Below are 20631 nucleotides of genomic sequence, written 5' to 3' on the forward strand. Positions count from 1 at the left end.
CAATATTATTAACAATACGTAAAAACAAGCATATTTTCCCTTTTTATTTTGCAATAATCTCCCAAGTCCGATTTTTAAAAAATTGCAACGAGAGGACAATGGAATGCTTATCAATTAAGGTCCACAGCTTCCTTAAAGTGATGCATTGATACTGCGACCACCTGCTTTGCTCTAAAGGGAGTAAATATGCGTAAAATGAAGTTGGAATTTAATTAGAACAATAACAAGAAGAATCACAAATATCATAGAAAAGCTTTTAAGTTGAACTAATTTAGAGTGAAATACATCCCCCTTACAATTTATTTCTTACGTAATTTCACAAGCTTCTACGTCCAATTTATTTACGAGTGTACACGAGTTGTAACAGGAACCTTAAGAAGAAAATTGCCGTTAACAGCATTAGTGATACCTCACCGCCTCTTGCAACTCATCAACGACGCCTACCATCATCACGTCATGTCTTCGTGAATTTCCAACAGGAAAAATATATAACATTAAGATCCATCCAACTTGATCAAATTTGATTACAATCTTTATCTGAAGAAAGTTTGTTACATGCTGCGGAAAATTTTTCTAGGGATGCAGAAGCAGTTGTGCTACTCTTCGCAGAACCAAAAAGTTCGCAAATTTTATTGTGCGTACGTATGTGTGGAGGGCACTTGTAAAGCAGATCTTTGGCCTCATAATGTCTGCCTTCTTTGAAGAAGGACTCAAATATGTGAAGGTAAGTTGAAGAGGACGGGTAATTTTTCACACTCAATACCTTCAGAAATTCTTCAGCATCCGTTACAGTTCCTGCCTGTGAGATATACTTCACAAAGGGTTCAGAAAATGGAGGGAAGTTATGTTGCTTCATCAAACGAAGAAGCTCTAGTGCCTCATCAAGTTTGCTGACCTCTAATAGCTTGTTAATCAGCTTCTTGTATGTAGCTTGCCAGGGAGATACATGACACTTACCAACTATCTCTAAAAGCAAATTGTATGCACCATCTATTTTCTTTTTATTGAGAAAACCATCAACAAGAACATCCAATAGATCAGCATCTGCTTCACCGCCCTTCTCAATCATCCTTGCAAAACAAAGTAAGGCCTTTTCAACTTCATTAGCAGCACAATGCCCTTGGATCAAAATAGTCCAAGTCTTGATATCAGGAATGCATCCACAAGATTCCATCTCATCCAGCACTCTACACGCTTCTTCAAGTCTTCCCACTTTACAAAGTCCAAAAACCAATTGACTGTAGGTGATGTTATCAGGCTCATAGCCATCATTTCGCATAACCTCAATGATCTTTTCAGCTTCATCAAATTTCCCAGCACCTGTCAGTGACCTGTGGACACCATCGTAGATTGCCTTGGAAAGTGTATGCCCGCAAGACGCATATTTTTTCACCACTCGATCCACTAAATCTAAATTTGGAGGATCACCTCCAGAGATGCACTTTAGAAGGACACTGCAATCCTGAGTAGATGGCTTATATGGGCCATCCATCATAAGCTCATAAAGCTTAACAGCGTCCTCAATCATCTTGTTCTTTAAAAAATTTCTAGATATTTTTACATAAGTATCAATATCCATTTCATGACCCCCACTCTTCATCTCCTCAATGATACTCCAAAACTCCTCAATTGAATCATCTCTTGCAATAACTCTAGCAACTGCATTATAAGTCACTGAGTTGTGCTCATAATCAGAGCCCTTCCCAACCCAATGAAAGAATTTGAAGGCTTTTAAAGGGCAATGCCGAAGTTCTTTCAAGACCCTTAAAACAAAATTATCAGACGGCAGAATTTTAAGTCTTGCCAGATCGTTCTCAACCTCAGGAGTCCATTCTGATCCTGAAATGACATCAACCACCTTAGCAACAACATTTCCCATTGCACTTTCCTGCATCATCCGATTATAGAAGTGGGTAAGAGCAACAGAATCACCCTCCATCTTTGCCATCTTAAGAGTCCTTAAAATTGTCACGTAAGCCTCCTGATCAATGAAAAAGCCTTTCTCCTTCATCACCCTTAGGGTTATCCAGAATTGTTTCATGGTCTGCTTTGTCGCTAAAATCCTAAGCAGTAAGCTATACATTGACGAACTTGTTATAAACAAGTTCTTATTGTTAACCCAGTTGAAGAAGCCAAAAACTTTTTCCGGATTTTTTTCAAGTTTCTTCAAAATGTATACAACAGTTTCATGCGTCATAGAGGGGCAAGATTTCTGTAACTCACCTTCCAACCCATCAGACCAATCGTTGGCTAAAAGAAGCTCCACAACAGAGTCAGGTTTTGATGATAAGTAGAGCTTTTGATTAAAGCAAGAGGGATGAAAAGCATGATACCGGGGCTCAAGGGGAGACGTATAAAGAGAGAAACGAGTCGCCAGGTGGCTCAATGATTGAGTAATGCACATTTGGCCAGCGTATAACGAATCAATGGTTTTAAGGAAACCATAAATTGCCTTCACCCCCCTCATCACTGCACGGAGGGATAACACAATTGTTACCGTGTTACATCAATAACGCCACAATTCAAAGAGGAAGAAGAAATCACCACAAGAGCAGTAAGCACAAATAATCTCAGTACACATTCTTTCATTAAATTCTTGATTTTCAATTTCAACACCAACATATAAATTGGCCGAAATTCAGAACAGATTTCGACACTTAATGGTTGGCTGTAACGTCTGAAATTTTTTCTCTATCTCAAAGTGTATGTCAAATTACATGAACAGAACTGCAGGAAAACATAACCAGACGAACCTCCAGAAATATGCTCTTAAGAATGTAGGTCGTGACATCAATTATGTGACCACCTAAAAGGCCAGATTCATATCGATGACAACCAAGGCTGTCAAAACTGGACCGCCTGGAACTGGTATCTGGTCCGGTCCGGAACAAGGCCAAAACTGGTGGAAAACTAGTCAGCACCGGTCATGAACCATTTTTTTTTTTTAAATTCTAATAACCCAAAACTATGTTATTTTGTGTTTTGATTTGTTTTTATATGTATACATATGATGATTCAATGATATTTTAGTTAATAATTGAAGTTTGTGTTGGTTTAGTTGGACTATCAAATGATTTTACTGATTTGTAATGGATAATAAATTATAAACTATTATTATAATATTGATATTATTGACTATAAATTTGACATATATAATAACAACGTTATTTTTATATACATTCTCTAAGTGAATTGTTGCCCCAATCAGTTCAATGACTGGCTTGTTGACAACATTGATGATAGAAAAAGAGTGTCTCCTGCATTTTTTTTTCTCTGAGCTATGAAACTCATACATTCTTTCAAGGTAAATAGACAACCTGACGTGAAAACCAAATGCAGCAGATATGGGGTATTCACTATTCAAATTCTAAAATCATAAATTTGTGTGGAATATAGCAGTCAAACCAATTGAGCAAGGTTAACCAAACTCAAAAGAATCGAAAATGCAAAACAGGCAGGGTGAGTAAGAGGGAGAACGAACCAGAACGGAGGAGATGCCGAGATGCAAAACTGAGAACGAGTAGACGAGCTTCACTATGAGAGAGAGACGACGGCGACCACGACAGAAGAGACTCGGTGAGCTTAACCCGAAGGGAAAGACGGAAAAGAAAGAGACGCGAAACTACGACCACGACGGAGAGGGAGATGGAGACGAGCAACCACGACGGAGAGAGATACGAGGCGCCGAGGTTGCGGAAGGGGAAGGGGAAGGAGATATCAGAGAAGCAAAGCAAGAGAAAGTGAAGCCAACCAGCTGGCTCGGTCCTTTTGCAATTCCATGGTAATCTGGGCTTAGGGTTCAGGCTGTGAGGTGGGCTTGTCATCCGGTAAGGGGTACGGAACAGCTCCACAAAATCATTTGGATCCGCATAACCGGATTTGTTTTGATGAAGGAAAGTATATTTTTGTCCTTCACTTTTAACATTATTTTTTTTGGGTTAAGGTGCAATTTTAACAACAAAATTTACCCTAAGGAGCACTGGGCACCATAAAATTTATTTGGGTGCAAAAATATACATGAAGTTGTCAAAAGGGAGCATATGGCACCATGACGTTAACGTTTGTCAGTTTACCGTTAGAGGGGCCCAGAAAGTCAGTTTTAAGGTGCATTTTTAACAACAAAGTTTGCATCAAGGGGCATTAGGCATCATGAAATTTACTTGGGTGTAAAAATATACATGAACTTTGGAAAAGGAAAAAAATAACAAAATTCTTCAACTTCCATAAACATCCATTAATTTTATTCTTTTCAGTCTCACCAAATACTATATTTTCTCTCTATAAATTTCTACTTCTAACCCGATCCATCTTTCTCTCATCATAGTCAACACGCACACTCTCTCTGTTATGTCGTTTTCTGAGCCTCCAAGCCTTTTATATGTATTTAAGCAAAACACATCTTTCCCTTTTAGGATATGAGGTTCATTACTTGCACCCGAGTACTACCTCTAGTTCTTAATATAGGATACAATAGACTAATTTGAGGAGATTAAAATAAATAAATAAATTACTTCAAATATTATATTATTTATTTATTTGACGCAATAACATATAGTACATGATCTCTCTAAAATATTTATATGCATCATTAAATTATATATTAGTTTACAAGCCAAGAAAATTAATTTGGAGAAAAAGCAATAAATATAATATGTTAAAGTTATTTATTTATTTATTTTTAATCTCCTCAAATTAGTCCATTGCATCCTATATTAAGGATTGGAAGTAGTACTCAGGTGCAAACAATAAACCTCATATCCTAAAAAGGAAAGATGTATTTTGCTTAAATACATATAAAAGGCTTGGAGGCTAAGAAAACGACATGACAGAGAGAATGTGCGTGTTGACTATGATGAGAGAAAGATGGATCGGCTTGGAAGTGGAAATTGATGGAGAGAAAATATAGCATTTAGTAAGACCCAAAAGAATAAAATTAATGGACATTTATGGAAGTTGAAGAATTTTGTTATTTTTTTTCTTTTACAAAATTCATGTATTTTTTTGCACCCAAGTAAATTTCATGGTGCCTAATGCCCTTTGATACAAATTTTTTTGTTAAAAATGCACCTTAAAACTAACTTTCTGGGCTCCTCTAACGGTAAACTGATGGATGTTAACGGCATGGTGCTAGATGCTCCTTTTTGACAACTTTATGGTGTCCAGTGTCCCTTAGGGTAAACTTTGTTGTTAAAATTGCACCTTAACCCTTTTTTTTTTTTTTTTTAAGAATCACTTTTAACATTATTGGCAATGCATTACAAAGACTATTTTGAATTTCATACAAATGAAACATGCAAAAAGACGTTAAAATTATCTTATTTTTATTGCATTTTTATATTTAAAAAATGCTCACTGAAACGTAGTTTGAAATCCTTTTCAGGGAAACAATTATACTCTGTAACTTCCACTTAACAGGACTTTTAGACCATCATTTAATTGATATAAACTTTTAAACCAAAGTAATTTATAATTCATGAGCACTATTATTTATTTTAAAATTTTTAAAAATAACAGATATGGGTATTACTCCTATATTTTATGGATTTTTGTAATTTTTTCCTCAACAATCAACATTCATAATGTGAACTTAAAATGGGGACAGAAAGATATATTCTGTCAGAATACTCACCTGAACTATAAAAATATTGACATTCTAACTCTACTCTAATTGTACATTGACATGGTGGAGGCCAGATTTTAATGTTGGACAGTGAACTAAGTTAGAGCATACTCCTCCGATCCTTAATATAAGACCCATTTAACTAATTTGATTAGATTAAGGAAGTTAGATAAATTAGTTAATTATAAGAAAAGTGACACATTTTTCCTAAAACACCATAATCATCTTTTTTAATACCCCTCTCCCTCTTCTATTTGATTATGGTTGAGGGAGTATCTATAGGGGTAATTTAGAGAAATTAATAAATATGAGAAATGGATATTATATTTAAGACCAAAATCAACTCAAGAATTGGGTCCTATATTAAGGACCGGAGGAGTATAAACTTTGGCAGCAAAAAACCACCTAAACATGCAAATCAACACAACAAAACTACCAACTTATGCAAGCGTGGATACAACATAAGCAAAGAGGACAATTCAACTTTTAAGTAATATTGTAATGATGATGATTAGTTTTTCAGGATAAGTTATGATAATGACAGAGTGAGTGGTAGTCTTAGTCTTAAAACATGTTCAATTAAGATCAATCATTTTTATTATAAAAAATACTGTTTTTTTCATTTATACACAGTCAGAAAACACTTCCTTCCGACAAAGAGAGGGTGAAACATTAATATCCTCTCAACCAGCTGAGCTCGCAGTTGCCTTTCAGGTTTACTCAAGTCGATTCGCCAAATGGTTTTTAAAGCATTATATAATTATGTGCAATATACAACATGATATCATATAATTATATCTTTTAAGTAATTTTGTTATGTATGTATTTCCTATACTCATATTTGTATCAAGCATTAAATTGTAAAACTAGCATCATATGAGCTATGAACTATGTATCAAATGGGAATATTGCGCGTACGTTGTTATAGCGTATTAATTTGTGAGCTTTGGAGAAGTACTAGATTATTCATGACACAAACATACGACACAACAAAATCGTCATCTGAACCGCCATTAGTAATCACAAGCATCTATGATTAATTAAAGTTTAAGACGATGTTTTTCAATTAATCAATGGGCGTATGATTTGGGTTTCCAAAACGGCAAGATTCTTATCATTTTGATTTGATGAGTGAGAGAAAGAGAGAATGTTGGAAATTAAACAAGAAGCACCAGCTGGGAGAACAAGTGGTTCCGAAAATTGTATAAACTTCTTGGGGCCAAAGCCAGCGAAAGATAAAAGCAATCACAAAAGCCAACAACTTGAAGCAGAACTTTCCACAAATTAAACCACCTTTTTGAAAATGCTCGGCACAAGTTGCTAGTTTGCCCACCTCTTTATCCCGCTTCAACAGTTTTTTGGCTCTTGGGTTATATGATAAAATTCTATCCATTTTGATATAGCCATGCGCAAGAGAGAAGTCTAGTTTACAACCCACACACACACACACGTCTCTATCAATCTCTTTTTAAATTTAGGTTCTTCTTTTCTTTGCATTCCCCCTGGAACGTGAGGACGTGATGGGTCTGTACATTAAAGTGGGAACGCATGTGCATGTGAAAATATTGAGATTAGGCTGCACAATCAGCACACTGCGCACTCATCGCTTTCTCTGTTTGTGCCCTGAGAATTGAATAACAAGTTATAGTTACCTCATGCATATATGCACATTGCCTGGCGGGTGTCAAACTGTCAAATCACTTTTTTTTTTTTGAGAAAAAGAATTATCATTGTTATTTTTGAAATGTAGCTCCAATATGGATAAGTTTTGCTGATGTTTTTAATTTTTTATCTCTCATTTAATTTTCATGTCATTATGAAGTTGGATAATGCAAATTGCAAACTACAAACATGGCTTATTTATGTATAGTGCTTCCATTTCCATCCATCCTCCTCCTCCTCTCGCTGATTGAATGACGTGTCCCTTCTTTTGCTGCTGATTCTTTTGTAATCAATATAATGGCGTGGTTATTAGTCTTGGATTTTCATTCTGCATGGACATAGATCGCATTTTCTTCTTCTGTCCCCAAATACTTTTATGTCTGTGTTCTATGGTATATTTCTCTGATACGGATAATCCTTCTATAAATAGGAAAATTATTATTTGCAAATTACTCTTTTTGTTCTCATCATTACAGGGTCTGTTGCAACTTGTAAATTGTAAGATATTAATAGATGGTTTAGTTGAATGCTTTACTTATAAATTATAATACTCATCAATAGATGTTTCTGGGAGAATCATATCCCAAAAGCTAGTCATTGGAGGTGACAAATCCAAGATCTTATAAGACTCTCTTTCAAGGAAATACGCCTAATGTAGGACTTACAACTTAAATACAGATGAAATACTATCAAAGGAAAGTTAAATTCATAATTAGATAAGGAGACATGCATTTGTGGATTGATGATCTCATATATCATTATTCCCTTTCTTTGCATTTTGTCGAAGATATACGTTGAATAGAGTAATGTGAAAGTAAAATGAGAGAAACTCTCATTCACACCTCACTCCCTGTAATAATCAACGATTTGTAGTATCCCGTGTCGGCTTTATCATATAAACAGTTTCTTTCCAAAACCTGAAGCAGTCTCCAAAATCCTGGACTATTTGTCGAAGGACACTTCAGTTTTCAATAGAGGGTAGGGCTCAATTATGAGCTGTATTGACTTGAAACTGTGATATATTTGTAACCGATCGACGCACGAATGCATGCATTTCTGGAAATTATTTGAAACAGAAATGTGCATGATCAGACCCCACAGAAACTGCAGCTAGAAACAGTGGGAGATTAATTAAACTTTGGTGAGGATCGATCCAAAAAGTTGTCTTTATAATAATTTAATGTTACAAGTCAGAAAGAGGGGAAAAAGAAAGAAATGCTTCAAGGTCCTTTTCATTAGAACCGACCTTTCAGCCTAAGGCTTCGCCTTTCGCTTGTCTTTATTATCTTTTTCTATATTTTCTGCATGCATCTGTCCAGGATTTTGATTGCCTTTATTACTTTCCTTTGTGTGTCCCAACCAATCAAACTATGGTTTATTTTCTTCCAATGGTGAAAAGGCGTTCTAGTTAAAATAATGGACGACTTTTTTATGCTTTCCAGAGTTTTCGTTTCGATTCTTTGAAGTAATGGGATAATATGGGCCTTATTTGATCTTTTTGTTTGTTTGTTTGTTTTGACAATAGTTTTGTGAAATTAATCACTTAAAATCAGTTTTGAAAATAGGAAATCAAATAAGGTAATTTTCAGTTCATAAACTTAGGAAGATTTAAAATCTAAAATCATATTTTCCTTAAAATAATTACAACTCCTTGTTCGCAACAAACATGGCAAGTTGCAAAGATTAAAAAAATAAACGAGGTTTGTGGAAGAACAGAGGTCTAGTGTTGTTAATATAATAAGAAAATGCAGGTCTTTCTGGCAAAAAAAGAAAAAGAAAAATGAAAGTCGTGCATGTGAGAGAATATTCATTAATAAAACTTGGAAAATTTGGGGAAAAGGATGGCAATGTCATTTAACTAGTAACATTTTGGAGTTGAGAGAACCGAGACACAAGAATAAAGGAAAATCCACGTGTCGGTTATCAATCGCGAAGCTTTTGTGTGTTGGGAAAGCTTTCAGAGTGTCAGACACCAAAGTATGAGTGAGCAAAGCCATCGCCAGCCAATCAAAAGCTGCTGACGGAGAAGCAAATCCTCTCTTCGGGCGTTTTCTTCTCTGGCCACTGCTTGTTTCTGACGAACGACGCCGCCACCACCATCATTGAACTCTGCCTTCTCGCCGGAACTGACAGCTGATGCTATGGACTTTGACTTCAGGTCTTTCGGTCTTCATCCTGCCAAACATCTCTCTGCTGTTCAAGCTGCTCGCCTTCACTCTGGTACTTCCTTTTTTTCACACTGTTGTTTTTTTTTTTACTGTTAAGCATTTCTGGTATGTCGTGTTCTTTGGTTCGACTCCCCCCCCCCCGGCTTCTCGGGATTCCCTAGTCTTGTAATCCTCTCGTCCTTCTTGGGGTACAAGTGAATTTGGTTTAGCTGAGCCGAGCACAGTACAATGTATTCGACGTAGAAGTCGTACCATGCTCTCCTTCTAGATAAAGGACCTAATTTTAGGAAAAAGGTGCAGACTTTGCGATGTTGCTTTTACCACTTTCCAGAAGTAACTGCAGATGCTATTGATCCAAGATATAGATGGCTTCCATTGCTCTTCGTTTTTCGCTTTTAATTAATTAAACCAGTAGTCAATGCTTTGGATACGCGCATTTAAGGTTCTGACAAGCTCTGAGATGCAATACAATGATCCTAATTTGGATACGTATGGATATGATTATTTGTGTGCATGAAAAGGCTCGGAAATCTGATATCTTAAATAGATGTTTGTTGGGGACTCCACTAAACTTCCATATCTGTTCGTCTTACCAAAATAGTTCGTCCACCGCCGTCGGATATATTCTCTGATTTCTGTACATTAAGCACCTCTGAATCTCTCAAGAGTTTGTCAAAGGGGTTTGTTTTTACTCTATTAATGATAGTAAAACCCCACTGGCTCTGAGATTGGGGGCTGTCGGTTAGAGCCGAGCAAAATGACAAACTACATTGAGAAGAAATGCGACTCGATTGATGAAGAGCGTCAAGAGTTGCTAGCTGAAATCGGACAGCTTCGGCAATCCATTGCAAGGATGAAGCAGTCTTCGGTCTTAATGGTTGAGGGAAAACCCGTATTGTGTCCTCTGACAGGGTTGCCTCTTCAATTAGTGAGCGAGGATGAGATGGAAGATGAGGGAGCTGGAAGTCATGTTGATTTTGAGGATGATGATGAGGATGATATTGTGCTAATTGAAAATCCATTTGACTCAAATTCTGATGAAGGTGAAAACTTTTTAAATTCCAATATTTGTTTTTATAATCCCGAGAGACTCTGGAAGAAGAGGACCTCACTTCCCCGCATAAATTGCGTTTCCCCACTTTCAGCCATTAGTGTAGGAAGCTGGGTCGGGGTTCGAATCTATCCCATTTTCTGATGTCTGCCCCTTATCTCTTTCTCAGTCAAGTTCGTAATTCTTGACATTTGATATGTTGCTTGCAATGTCCTAAAGAGATTAATTCACACATAGGAGCCCTATTATGATGCATAAGACGTTGGAGTTTTGTGGTGAGCTGGTTAATGTGCATGAAATATAGACTACTATCAAGTAAAATGGACGCTCGTGTTGCCTTTGTTTGCTGGAATGCTCTTTTTTTCTTGAATTTATACAATTGAGTTCTGTGTTTCTGCTGGGAATAGCTTGCTGACAACACGCCGTATTTACTCATGCAGATAACCTTTCAGTGTTCTATGAGTCGGATGGAGATGATGATGCGCGATCTTATTTTCCATGTCCTTTCTGTTATGTGGAAATCGAAGTTCCTGTTCTCTGCAGCCATCTGCAAGAGGAGCATTGCTTTGACCTAAATAATGCCGTATGACTTTCTGTTCCTTAAATTATGTTTATGCAGAAATTTTTGTTCACATGATTCCTTATTGTATTGAAACTCTATTGTTCCTTTTTCCTTGATTGATTTGAGTAGACTGTACTTACTTGGTCTTAGTTTTAGTTCCTTGTTTGTGTACTTCTGTTTGAAATATCTGAACAAAACATTTTTGTACCTAGTTGATATAATACCTTATCCTTACCTGAATCAGATGATAAGGATGAGACAGAACATTTATAAACATCATGTATTATTATTGAATTCCGAGTGACTGCTACAATGTTCCTGTTTCAGGTTTGCCCTCTCTGTGCTGCAAACTTAGGGAGGGATGCAAATGCACATTTTATTGTACAACATTCCAGCTCGGTTAAGGTATGTCCTGAATGTATTCTGGTGTGTTTTTTTGGGCTTTTTAAGCATTTGTTTCTTGTATAATGTAGTTGAATGTGTGTACTGATCTCATGTTTTACAGCGGAGGCGCAAGCCTGAGAAATCGAACAGCTTGTCTGGTAATTCAGCGATGTTTGGCAAGAAACTGGTGACTAGTGCGAGGGGAAACCGACATGACCCAACAACTGATCCTCTTCTGTACCCCTTTGTCTGCAATAGCTCCATTCAAAACTCCGACAGTGTTCATCAAGATGAACTCTCCAACAATGTCTCAACCATTTCTGAGGGAAACAGGTATGGCTCTTTTTCCATCTGAGATTCAGCAGTAATGAGAAGTTAGTATATCAACTTATCAAGAGAAGCTTCCAGTTTAAGAGTGGACCTAATGTATATGAATGTACTCAGAAATCAACCGTTTTGCCTATTCAATCTTGGCTGAACTCCTGTTGTGGGAGACAATAGACATTAGAAATTAAATTACTGACTTGATATTGACTAAACTAATAGTGAAGTAGACTATGGATTCACCGCATTCCACTCTATATTTCACTATTCTCTACAAATAAAAACGTTTCTTCTTATGATATTTGGGAAATTCTATAGCTGTTGGCATTACATTAATTGCTGAATGATTGTATCATACCATCTTGTATATTTCTGAGTCAACGAGGAACTCATTCTTATTTGGGATATTTGCATTATGATCCTTTTCACTTAAGGAATATTTTGAAATATCCACAAGGGATAGCAAGATTATAGTTTAATTGCAATTGGTGGGAGAAATTAATATAGACATGAACATTCTAGCGCGCGACGATGAACTGAGAAACGAGTTACTGGTTTGAAGTGAGAGCTATAGACATGATAAGCTGGCTGCAAAAGCGAACGCTTTTCAGACAGCGTGGCAATAATTTTCTGGTTTTTCTGCATTATAATTACTTTGCTAGGTGTGCTTAACATGATTCTGTCGGTCATAAACATACAACAGTAATAAGAATGATCTAGTGCATTTAACAACCAGTCCATTTTATCTACTGCCAGTGTCAAAACAAGTTAAGCTAACCCGTACTACAAATACACAAGGAGTGAGAATTTGAATATTCTTGGCTGAACTGCTCCGTTATTTTCACCAGTCTCTGGTTTAGGAGGTTAAGCCTTGTGCTGATTATTTAATTTTGATGTAAATTGATCTTGCTTATGTTCTAAAAGAGCTTACATGCATTTCATTGGTGCTATTTCAAGGGCAAGTCTTCATTTCCTGCTTCTCTCTCACACTGTGGTTAACTTGAAAAACTTGTGTTCATTTCAACGAAATCTGCATGGTTGCATCTTTGAAGATTAATTCCAAATGTTAAAATTCAGGTTATGGTTTTCTCTGGGCAGGGCGGGTGATGAAAAGGATCAGCGGGAGAGAAAGCAGAAGGCGGATTTTGCTCAGCAGTTGATAACATCAACCATCTTCCAAGAGTTATGGTGGTAGAGTTGCTCACTGCTACATGAATCATATACATGTATATTGGAAACTGAAGGTTCCTTCTTGAGACAGCCCTTGATATTGGTTCAACAGGCACCGTATTTAATGGCAGTGCATGGACTTAGGATATCACAGGTGTATTCATGAAGCTCCCAGAGATGGAGGATCTTTATCTCTCTGTAGACTGCTATAAAGAACCATACCTATATATCAGTATATGGAAAGATGAAATTGCATTTTATTTAGGTATCTCCTCTGTTATGCGTCTCTTTTTTAAGTTTTTAAAGATCAAACCATTACTGTCAATCATTTGCATCGAATAGAATAAGGACTATTGGAAGCACTCATGATATGAAACCACAATGCCAAGGGGAAAATGAGATGAGACGCCCTTCCGTGATTCCATTCATCAAGTGGTGAATTAGACTTCCATTTGGAGGCATGAACCTCAAGGATGGAGTCAATCTGACCACATAACAAAGTTGAATCTGCATTTGAGTACCCAAAGGTTAGACTTAATGATAAAACTTATTTCGTATTACAATTCTTTCACTTGCTGCAAAGCTAGTGATGTAAAAACAGGAGAAGCCTATACTTGTTGACTAAACCTAACATGACACCTGATAAGCATTCAGTCTGTTGACCTCGGACTAGGATGAGATGTGGGCAACTGGGCATATAGGCCCTAGTAAATAGTGAACCCATTTTTCAGTGACAAAGTAACTCTTCTCTTACTCATTTATTTTCTTTAAAAATAAATTATTTTATTACTTTTATATATTTGATTATTTGTTCATTTAAGTTTGATTTATTTTCGTCCTCCTGGAACCAAAAAAAGAAAAAAAATTTTAAACTAAACATAATCAATGAATAAATATAGCATGAATAAGATATAAAACAAATTAAAGTTGAAAGAACTAAATTAAAACACAAGTCAGAAGACCAGATCTACGTAAGGTCATCAAAAGTTGAAGTTTCACGATAAGAAAAGATATATAAATCAGCAGTCTCAAATCTCAATAATATGCACATCCGATGATACTTGCTACATCTACTCGCCATGAGATTGTCATATGATTGAAGATCATAAGAAACAGTGACTTAGGAGGAGAACTACTTTCCAGCCTCATTAGATAAATCGGATATTCTCATGCAAGCAGAAGTTCAAGTAACCTCGAGTACTCATCAGACGAAACAATTGGGGGGGGGGGGGGGGAGGTAGAAGAGAGCATGCGAAAGATATTATCCAGCTTGACTAAACATCTCAAAGCAAAAGGATAGACCTACAAAATATAAGAAATTGGATATGGCATCAGTTCGTGTAAAATGGAAAATTAATCGCATAGAACTGTAAATAGGGAGATCTCCACCACTTCAAGAGTCCTGCTTGCTCTTGCACTCACTCAATGATCGATTGAATCACACCAGCTCCAACAGTCTTCCCTCCTTCTCTAATAGCAAACCTCATTCCTTGTTCACAAGCCACAGGCACAATAAGTTCAACAACCATCTTAACACGATCTCCAGGCATAACCATCTTTGATTCTTCATCCTTATCATTCATAATGGCAGTCACTTTCCAGTCACATCAGTAGTCCTCATGTAGAACTGTGGCCTGTAACCAGCGAAGAATGGTGAGTGCCTCCCTCCCTCTTCCTTCTTCAGGACATAAACAATTGCTTCGAACTTGGTGTGTGGAGTAATGGTGCCTGGCTTAGCCAAAACCATCCCTCTCTGAATATCAATCTTCTGGATACCTCTCAACAACAACCCCACGTTATCCCCAGCCATGGCCTCATCGAGAATTTTCTGGAACATTTCTACGCCAGTCACGGTTGTGCTTCTAGTTTCCCTTACACCGACAATATCCACAGTATCTCCAACCTTAATTGTACCTCTCTCAACTCGGCCTGTGGCCACAGTCCCACGACCCGTGATTGAAAACACATCTTCAATGGCTAGCAAGAAAGGAAGATCAGTTTGACGCTGGGGAATTGGGATGTAGCTATCCACAGAATCCATGAGTTCGTAAATTTTGTCGACCCATTGGCTTTCTCCTCGTTTAATGGTAGGATTCGCCATTAAAGCCTCCAAAGCGAGCAGAGCAGAACCAGAAATAATGGGGACATCATCACCAGGGAATTCATAAGAAGAAAGAAGCTCACGAACCTCCAATTCCACAAGCTGCAAAAGCTCCTCGTCATCAACCTGGTCTTGCTTATTTAGAAACACGACCATATTTGGAACACCCACTTGCTTAGCCAAAAGTATATGCTCCTTAGTCTGCGGCATTGGACCGTCGGCGCCGGAAACAACAAGAATAGCCCCGTCCATCTGCGCAGCACCGGTAATCATGTTCTTGACATAATCGGCGTGGCCAGGACAGTCGACGTGGGCGTAATGGCGATTCTCAGTCTCATACTCGACAGTGGCAGTATTAATGGTGATTCCACGAGCTCGCTCTTCAGGGGCAGCGTCAATTTCGTCATACTTCTTCGGGGCACTGTTTCCCAAAGCCGCTAAGGCCATGGTGAGAGCAGCAGTGAGAGTGGTCTTGCCGTGGTCGACATGGCCAATGGTGCCGATATTGACATGGGGTTTCTTCCTCTCGAACTTGCCACGAGCAGCTCGGATTGTGAAGGAGCGGTGGCGGGTGGTGGCTGAGGAGGGAGGAGGGAGAAAGGTGGAGGATTGTGGAGGGATTAATGAAGGAAGAGGAGAGATGGGATGAGGGGGATGTGAGTTTGTGGGGGTTTAGAGAGAGGGAGGGAGAGGAAGAGGAAGAGGAAGAAGGAGAGGAGAGGGATGGAGGAATATGAGCTTGGAGGAAGCAGAAGCTGTAGCTGAAGAAATTGCCATTAGAGAATCCGTGAGAGAGAAGAGAGTGGTGTGAGGGTATAGAGCAGAAGAACTGGAGAAGATAGGGGAAGAGGATGACGATTTCAGGATTTTGTTATCTGTGGCAGAATAAAAGAGGACCTCACATCGGCTCTATCCACTTCTGCCTCATTTCGGGTCTGGGGAGGGACTCTCCTTGCGAACAAACCTCGCATTGTGGAGCATGGAATTTTGGGGCGAATTTATTTACTTAATGACGTGTCGCACTCACAGAACACAAAATGTCCTTGGAAAAACACAATATATCCACCTACACCTGACAAGCAAATTTTCATGTTTTGGAAAATTACCTTTTTTGATTTAATATTATTTTTTAAGTCCAAAGTAGCTCTTTTTTATATTTTATATTTTCCATTATTTTGATAATAATTTTTTCATTTCTTTTAATTATGGCACAAATATTTATGTCTTCATTTATTTATATCTCCCTATTTAAATACTTGAGGCTGAAATATTTCCTTTATTATAGATGTTCAATGACTTGTATCATTTTCAGTTAAGAAATTTAGGTTAAAGAATACGAGTCCTAGTCATTGATCTTGACACGAACTCAATTGACATCCCCACACTGGCGAGCCTTGTTGGAAGTCTAATCTACCCTTCAAAATCCCACACAAAATTTCTCATAACAATAATAATAAGCCAGGGCCCTTGTCACAACCATTCAGCACATGAGCATTTAGTTGAAGATCAAACCAAAGGAAGCGAACGAAGTGTCCTCAAATTTGGCCTACATATGGAACAACCAAGGACCTCCACTGAATTTTCCCAAAATTAACGGGTTGTCTGTACTGTGGAGAAAGAATTGTCAGTGAGCATACGTACAAGTGTATACTTCCTAATTGAATGTCTATAGTCAGTATCAAAGTATATAACAGGGGGCGAGCTCTTGATGACTCAATTTCAAGGGTGATTCCTCCTCGTGGCCTTATGCTTCTTATCAGATCCTCCGGGCTGTGCAGAAAGTTCGATATTTTCTCAACGAAATCTCAGAAGAAATGACTTCCTGTATGACTTTGCTGCTTTGTCTTTTAACATGATGCCAACAATACCCATGCCAGCAGAATTACCATTAGTCATACCCCCTTTCAATCATTGATGATGAACCTAAAATATTGACAATAATTAAGTAACCCGAAGATTTCCAAATATGACACACAAGATTCTGAGCTCAGAATTTTTCTGATGACAGCTTTCTTGATGAGGATGAGCCCAGAAACCTCATAAACGCGCATTAAGCATTGGAAGAGGCCTCAAGTCTGTCTGCATCTGCACTGTCAGGTAACTCCAGGCTATATGCATTTAAAATCAGCTGCCGCACCTCAGAAGGGAGCTTCTTCAGAAAATCTGAGACGGCTAATTCATGTTTCTTCTCTAGTTTTTTTAAGTCTTCTTGCTGTGTCACCAACAATTTTTTTAGTTCTGAGGCAATTAAGTTGACATTTTCTAATTCAGAATCTCCTAATATGCTAGATTTTGCTTCTGGAGGAGATTCCCCTTCCGTTACTTTTGAATCCTTGGATGCTATCCTTCTCTCAATGGAATGAAAATCAGCAATCCCACTAGGTTTCTTTACTGAACTCCTATCACCATCATGAACACAGTTCTTAGCCTGCTGATGAACTGAGACAGCATCATTTCCAGTCAAGTTACTTTCCTCGGTGCCCACATCCACTTTACAGGACAGGTTAGAAGCATCGGCCCTTAAAAAAGAGTTTTTGACTGCTCCCTTGGGTGAGTCCGACCAGAACTTACGGCCAGAGGGTAATATATCCAGTGCAAGACTATCAGTAAAGTTGGTAGAGGCAAATCCGCTTGAAACTGCCGGCCCTTTGCCAGATCCATGGATGGGACTTTCACTGGGATTCCAAACTGGAAAGTGGTTTTGAATTTCTGACTCAATCATCTCAGCAATAGTTGTGACATCTTGATCAGAGAGCTCAAGCTCTTCAACCATTTCGCCAGCAACCCCAACTGCAGTGTCTGCCTCAATATTAAAAGGAAAGTGGATATTGCAAATACGACCTAATCCCACATAAACAGCAGCTATTTTAGATCCTCCAAAGGGGGAAAAAAATAATAATAGACAGTTAGATCTGACATTTGTGTGTATGTGTGAAAGAAAACCTGACAAGTCTACTAGTCTCAGTTTCAGAAATATTGTATTGACATCTTTCCGTTGACCTTCCACTCTAAATTCCCTGCTTGTCTCTGCAGAAATATCCTCAGTGAGTGCTTATGCCAATGGCATGAGGGCCACAACTATGTCCTACATTTGATAAATCAAATTGTAAAAGAGAATCGAGCAGTAGGAAATTTAGATGCCAAGAATGTTTACCAGCATGGTGAGTTTTAGGCCATAAAAAACGACTTATACCCTCAGTATCTTCGTCTAAATGAAGAAAGGAATCCATCAAGAGATCCTTAGCCGGTAATCGTTCAGATACATGGGCAATACACTTCCCTATAAATGCTTTCACCCTAGGATCTGTCACTTTTGCCAAAGATGCCGGCTTTACTCCCTACCATGAAGAGCACAACACAAATCATGACGATATATGAACCATAAATCCACCAGAATCACCACTTTTGAAGACTTCTCATCGAAGTAATTATTTTATACTGAGTATACCATATTAGCAAAACCAAGTCAGGTATAAATGCTTCAGAAAATCTGAATAGCTTATCCTTAACGAAAAGCAGCATGGCAACAAAAGGAACTATAATTAAAGCAACTGGATTGTACCTTGGATGGTACAAAAATATTCAAATCATGGAAATGCCACTTTTTTTTGCTTCTTAACTAGAGGAGAGTGATGATTGATGATAAATGAAGTTGAGACAGGAATTGCATTGCATGCTTGGTGTTGAAAGGAATTGGAAAATAACACACACTCTCAAAATAAACTGAAACCGAGATGTTAGTGTCCCACGACATGAGATATAGTCCAGAGATTGTGAAGCACTTACAGATGTCACCTTTTTGTATATTTGAGCGGCATTTGCACATTCAACATATGGGTACTCAAAGGTTACCAATTCTAGCAAGCACATGCCAAAAGCATAAATGTCAACAAGCTCATTGTATTCCTCTTCATAGAGCTCTGGGGCCATAAACTCTGGAGTACCTGATTTCGCGATGTGAATTACATATGCCTCGAGTTAAAATGATCCCACAGTAGTTAACAATCCAAAACACACACACACACAAACACACACACACACACACAAACGTCTCACTTAACAAATGCTACCTATGACACTATGAGCTGAATTGGCTTGTTGAAGAATGGCTGCCAGTCCCAGGTCACCAATTTTCACCTCACCTTGATTTCCATTGACAAAGATGTTGTCACACTTAAGATCTCGATGAATAATTGGTGGATCATGACTGTGAAGATAGAAAAGCCCCTCCAAAATCTGCCTAGACCATTTCTTTAAGGCTTTCAAGTCAACACGCTTGTGTTTCTTCCTGTATCTGCGTGAAGAAAATTGAACTTCGACACAAAAGCCCAATAAGACATGCAAAGGGAAGGGAATGGTTAGGACCATGATGAACCCAACTCACTGGCGTAATGTTCCTGAAGTAAATATTTCAGTGATGAAGTTGATGTTGCCATGCTCAGGATCAACCCATGAATTATAAAATGTGATGATATTTTTATGCTTTAAAGTCTTCAGCAGATGAACTTCTGAATACAGGCGTTCCAAATCTTCAGAATTATGCATTCGTTCATCCACTTTAACTTGATTCCATGCAACCTCAATTCCTTCCAACTCATCGAAAGCTCGATATCTTTCGTCGTTAAAATAAACAAGCCATCTCCTAAGGAAAAGAAAAAACAAAAAGAACAAAAAAAACCCTCCCTGAAGAGTTTCCTCAAAAATAACATACGTAGTTGCTTTCACCCAGAACATATTAATATAAACTGTCAAAGGAGGGGGGGAAAAAATAGTGCAAGGATACACTTCCTTGAAAGCTCCCTTCCCTAAAACTTCCTTGTACTGCAAGAATCAGACATCCGAAGTGAGAAATGAGCAAAACAGCCCGTTAAGGGACAATATTGATCAAAACAAGCCGCATTTTTGTGGGAGCGCTACATAATAGATTATAAAACTATGCAATAACAAACAAAACAATTAGCTAAATCAGATTGAACCAGGCTGCAAAATTATCACATTTCATACGTGGTTGAAAGCAAAAACACAACCAGATTAAAGAGGAGATAACGGGACAACTTCAAATAATACTGAAGCCAAATAGAAAAACAGAGTTCAAGTCCACAAAACAGAGGAAGCTGACCCGAACATAACGACCGGTGGGATCAACCTCTACAAATTCAGAGTCAGAGCTATCAAAGTCTCGTTGGGACGAATCCTGCAGCATTGCCGGAACAAAGACCTGAAGGCGGCTGCAACTGAGAATGAGGACAGAATTAAAAAAAGTTAGAACCGAAAATGATGAGAAGGTGGAAGAAGCAAGTGGATACGGGCATTGTGTGGGGATATACCAAAAGCGATTGAGAAAGCAGAAACGTGTGAACTGTGACGAAAGAAGAGTGAACGTGATTATGATCATATAAATAAATAAATAATTATGCGGGAAGGGAAGAGAAGTTTTGGTGAGAAACAAGTGGATGGAAGCCGCCTCTGAGTCATTGAATTTCCTCTTTTGAGTTCAATTCATCAGTCAAAACGGACGAAGCGTTTGGACTTTAGAAGATCTTCAGGTAAGTAACAGTGAGTGTGTCTGTGAGTTTCCTTCTTTTTCTA

At 38.0% G+C, this 20631-nt stretch overlaps 3 protein-coding genes and 1 pseudogene across 3 annotated transcripts; 1 reads left to right on the forward strand and 3 right to left on the reverse strand.

Annotated features, from left to right (window-relative positions):
* Positions 1-240: 240 nt before the first annotated feature.
* LOC114737948 (pentatricopeptide repeat-containing protein At3g48250, chloroplastic-like) lies at positions 241-3787 on the reverse strand. Its single transcript, XM_028925950.1, has 2 exons — positions 3482-3787; positions 241-2469 (listed from the first exon to the last, which is right to left on the reverse strand). The coding sequence occupies exon 2, from the start codon at positions 2465-2467 to the stop codon at positions 515-517; it is 1953 nt and encodes a 650-aa protein (XP_028781783.1). The 5' UTR covers positions 2468-2469; positions 3482-3787; the 3' UTR covers positions 241-514.
* A 5421-nt stretch (positions 3788-9208) lies between these two features.
* On the forward strand, positions 9209-13227 carry LOC114737952 (protein DEHYDRATION-INDUCED 19 homolog 5). The gene is made up of 5 exons (XM_028925957.1): positions 9209-9502; positions 10942-11084; positions 11391-11468; positions 11569-11780; positions 12870-13227. Exons 1-5 carry the CDS (start codon positions 9424-9426, stop codon positions 12964-12966), a joined length of 609 nt encoding a protein of 202 aa, XP_028781790.1. The 5' UTR covers positions 9209-9423; the 3' UTR covers positions 12967-13227.
* Positions 13228-14062: 835 nt separating this feature from the next.
* LOC114737961 (elongation factor Tu, chloroplastic-like) lies at positions 14063-15936 on the reverse strand (annotated as a pseudogene).
* Positions 15937-17092: 1156 nt separating this feature from the next.
* Positions 17093-20245, reverse strand: LOC114737953 (probable serine/threonine-protein kinase WNK3). The gene is made up of 8 exons (XM_028925958.1): positions 20162-20245; positions 19826-19863; positions 19427-19654; positions 19113-19336; positions 18829-18986; positions 18197-18380; positions 17986-18069; positions 17093-17883 (listed from the first exon to the last, which is right to left on the reverse strand). Exons 1-8 carry the CDS (start codon positions 20243-20245, stop codon positions 17093-17095), a joined length of 1791 nt encoding a protein of 596 aa, XP_028781791.1.
* Positions 20246-20631: the final 386 nt, after the last annotated feature.

This window comes from Neltuma alba, unplaced genomic scaffold, assembly GCF_004799145.2.
Source record: "Neltuma alba isolate B1F8T4 unplaced genomic scaffold, ASM479914v2 tig00013512_pilon, whole genome shotgun sequence".
NCBI lineage: Eukaryota > Viridiplantae > Streptophyta > Magnoliopsida > Fabales > Fabaceae > Neltuma > Neltuma alba.

What these genes read in the sequence shown, in the direction of transcription:
- LOC114737948 (XM_028925950.1), bottom strand. Translation starts at nt 2,467, where the DNA reads ATGAGGGGGGTGAAGGCAATTTATGGTTTCCTTAAAACCATTGATTCG.
- LOC114737952 (XM_028925957.1), top strand. Translation starts at nt 9,424, where the DNA reads ATGGACTTTGACTTCAGGTCTTTCGGTCTTCATCCTGCCAAACATCTC. An exon ending in AGCTGCTCGCCTTCACTCTG is followed by an intron (nt 9,503 to 10,941) that starts GTACTTCCTTTT and finishes TTACTCATGCAG; the next exon opens with ATAACCTTTCAGTGTTCTAT. An exon ending in GCTTTGACCTAAATAATGCC is followed by an intron (nt 11,085 to 11,390) that starts GTATGACTTTCT and finishes TTCCTGTTTCAG; the next exon opens with GTTTGCCCTCTCTGTGCTGC.
- LOC114737953 (XM_028925958.1), bottom strand. Translation starts at nt 20,245, where the DNA reads ATGCTGCAGGATTCGTCCCAACGAGACTTTGATAGCTCTGACTCTGAA. An exon ending in CCACCGGTCGTTATGTTCGG is followed by an intron (nt 19,864 to 20,161) that starts GTCAGCTTCCTC and finishes TGATTCTTGCAG; the next exon opens with TACAAGGAAGTTTTAGGGAA. An exon ending in TATACAAAAAGGTGACATCT is followed by an intron (nt 18,381 to 18,828) that starts GTAAGTGCTTCA and finishes TCTTCATGGTAG; the next exon opens with GGAGTAAAGCCGGCATCTTT.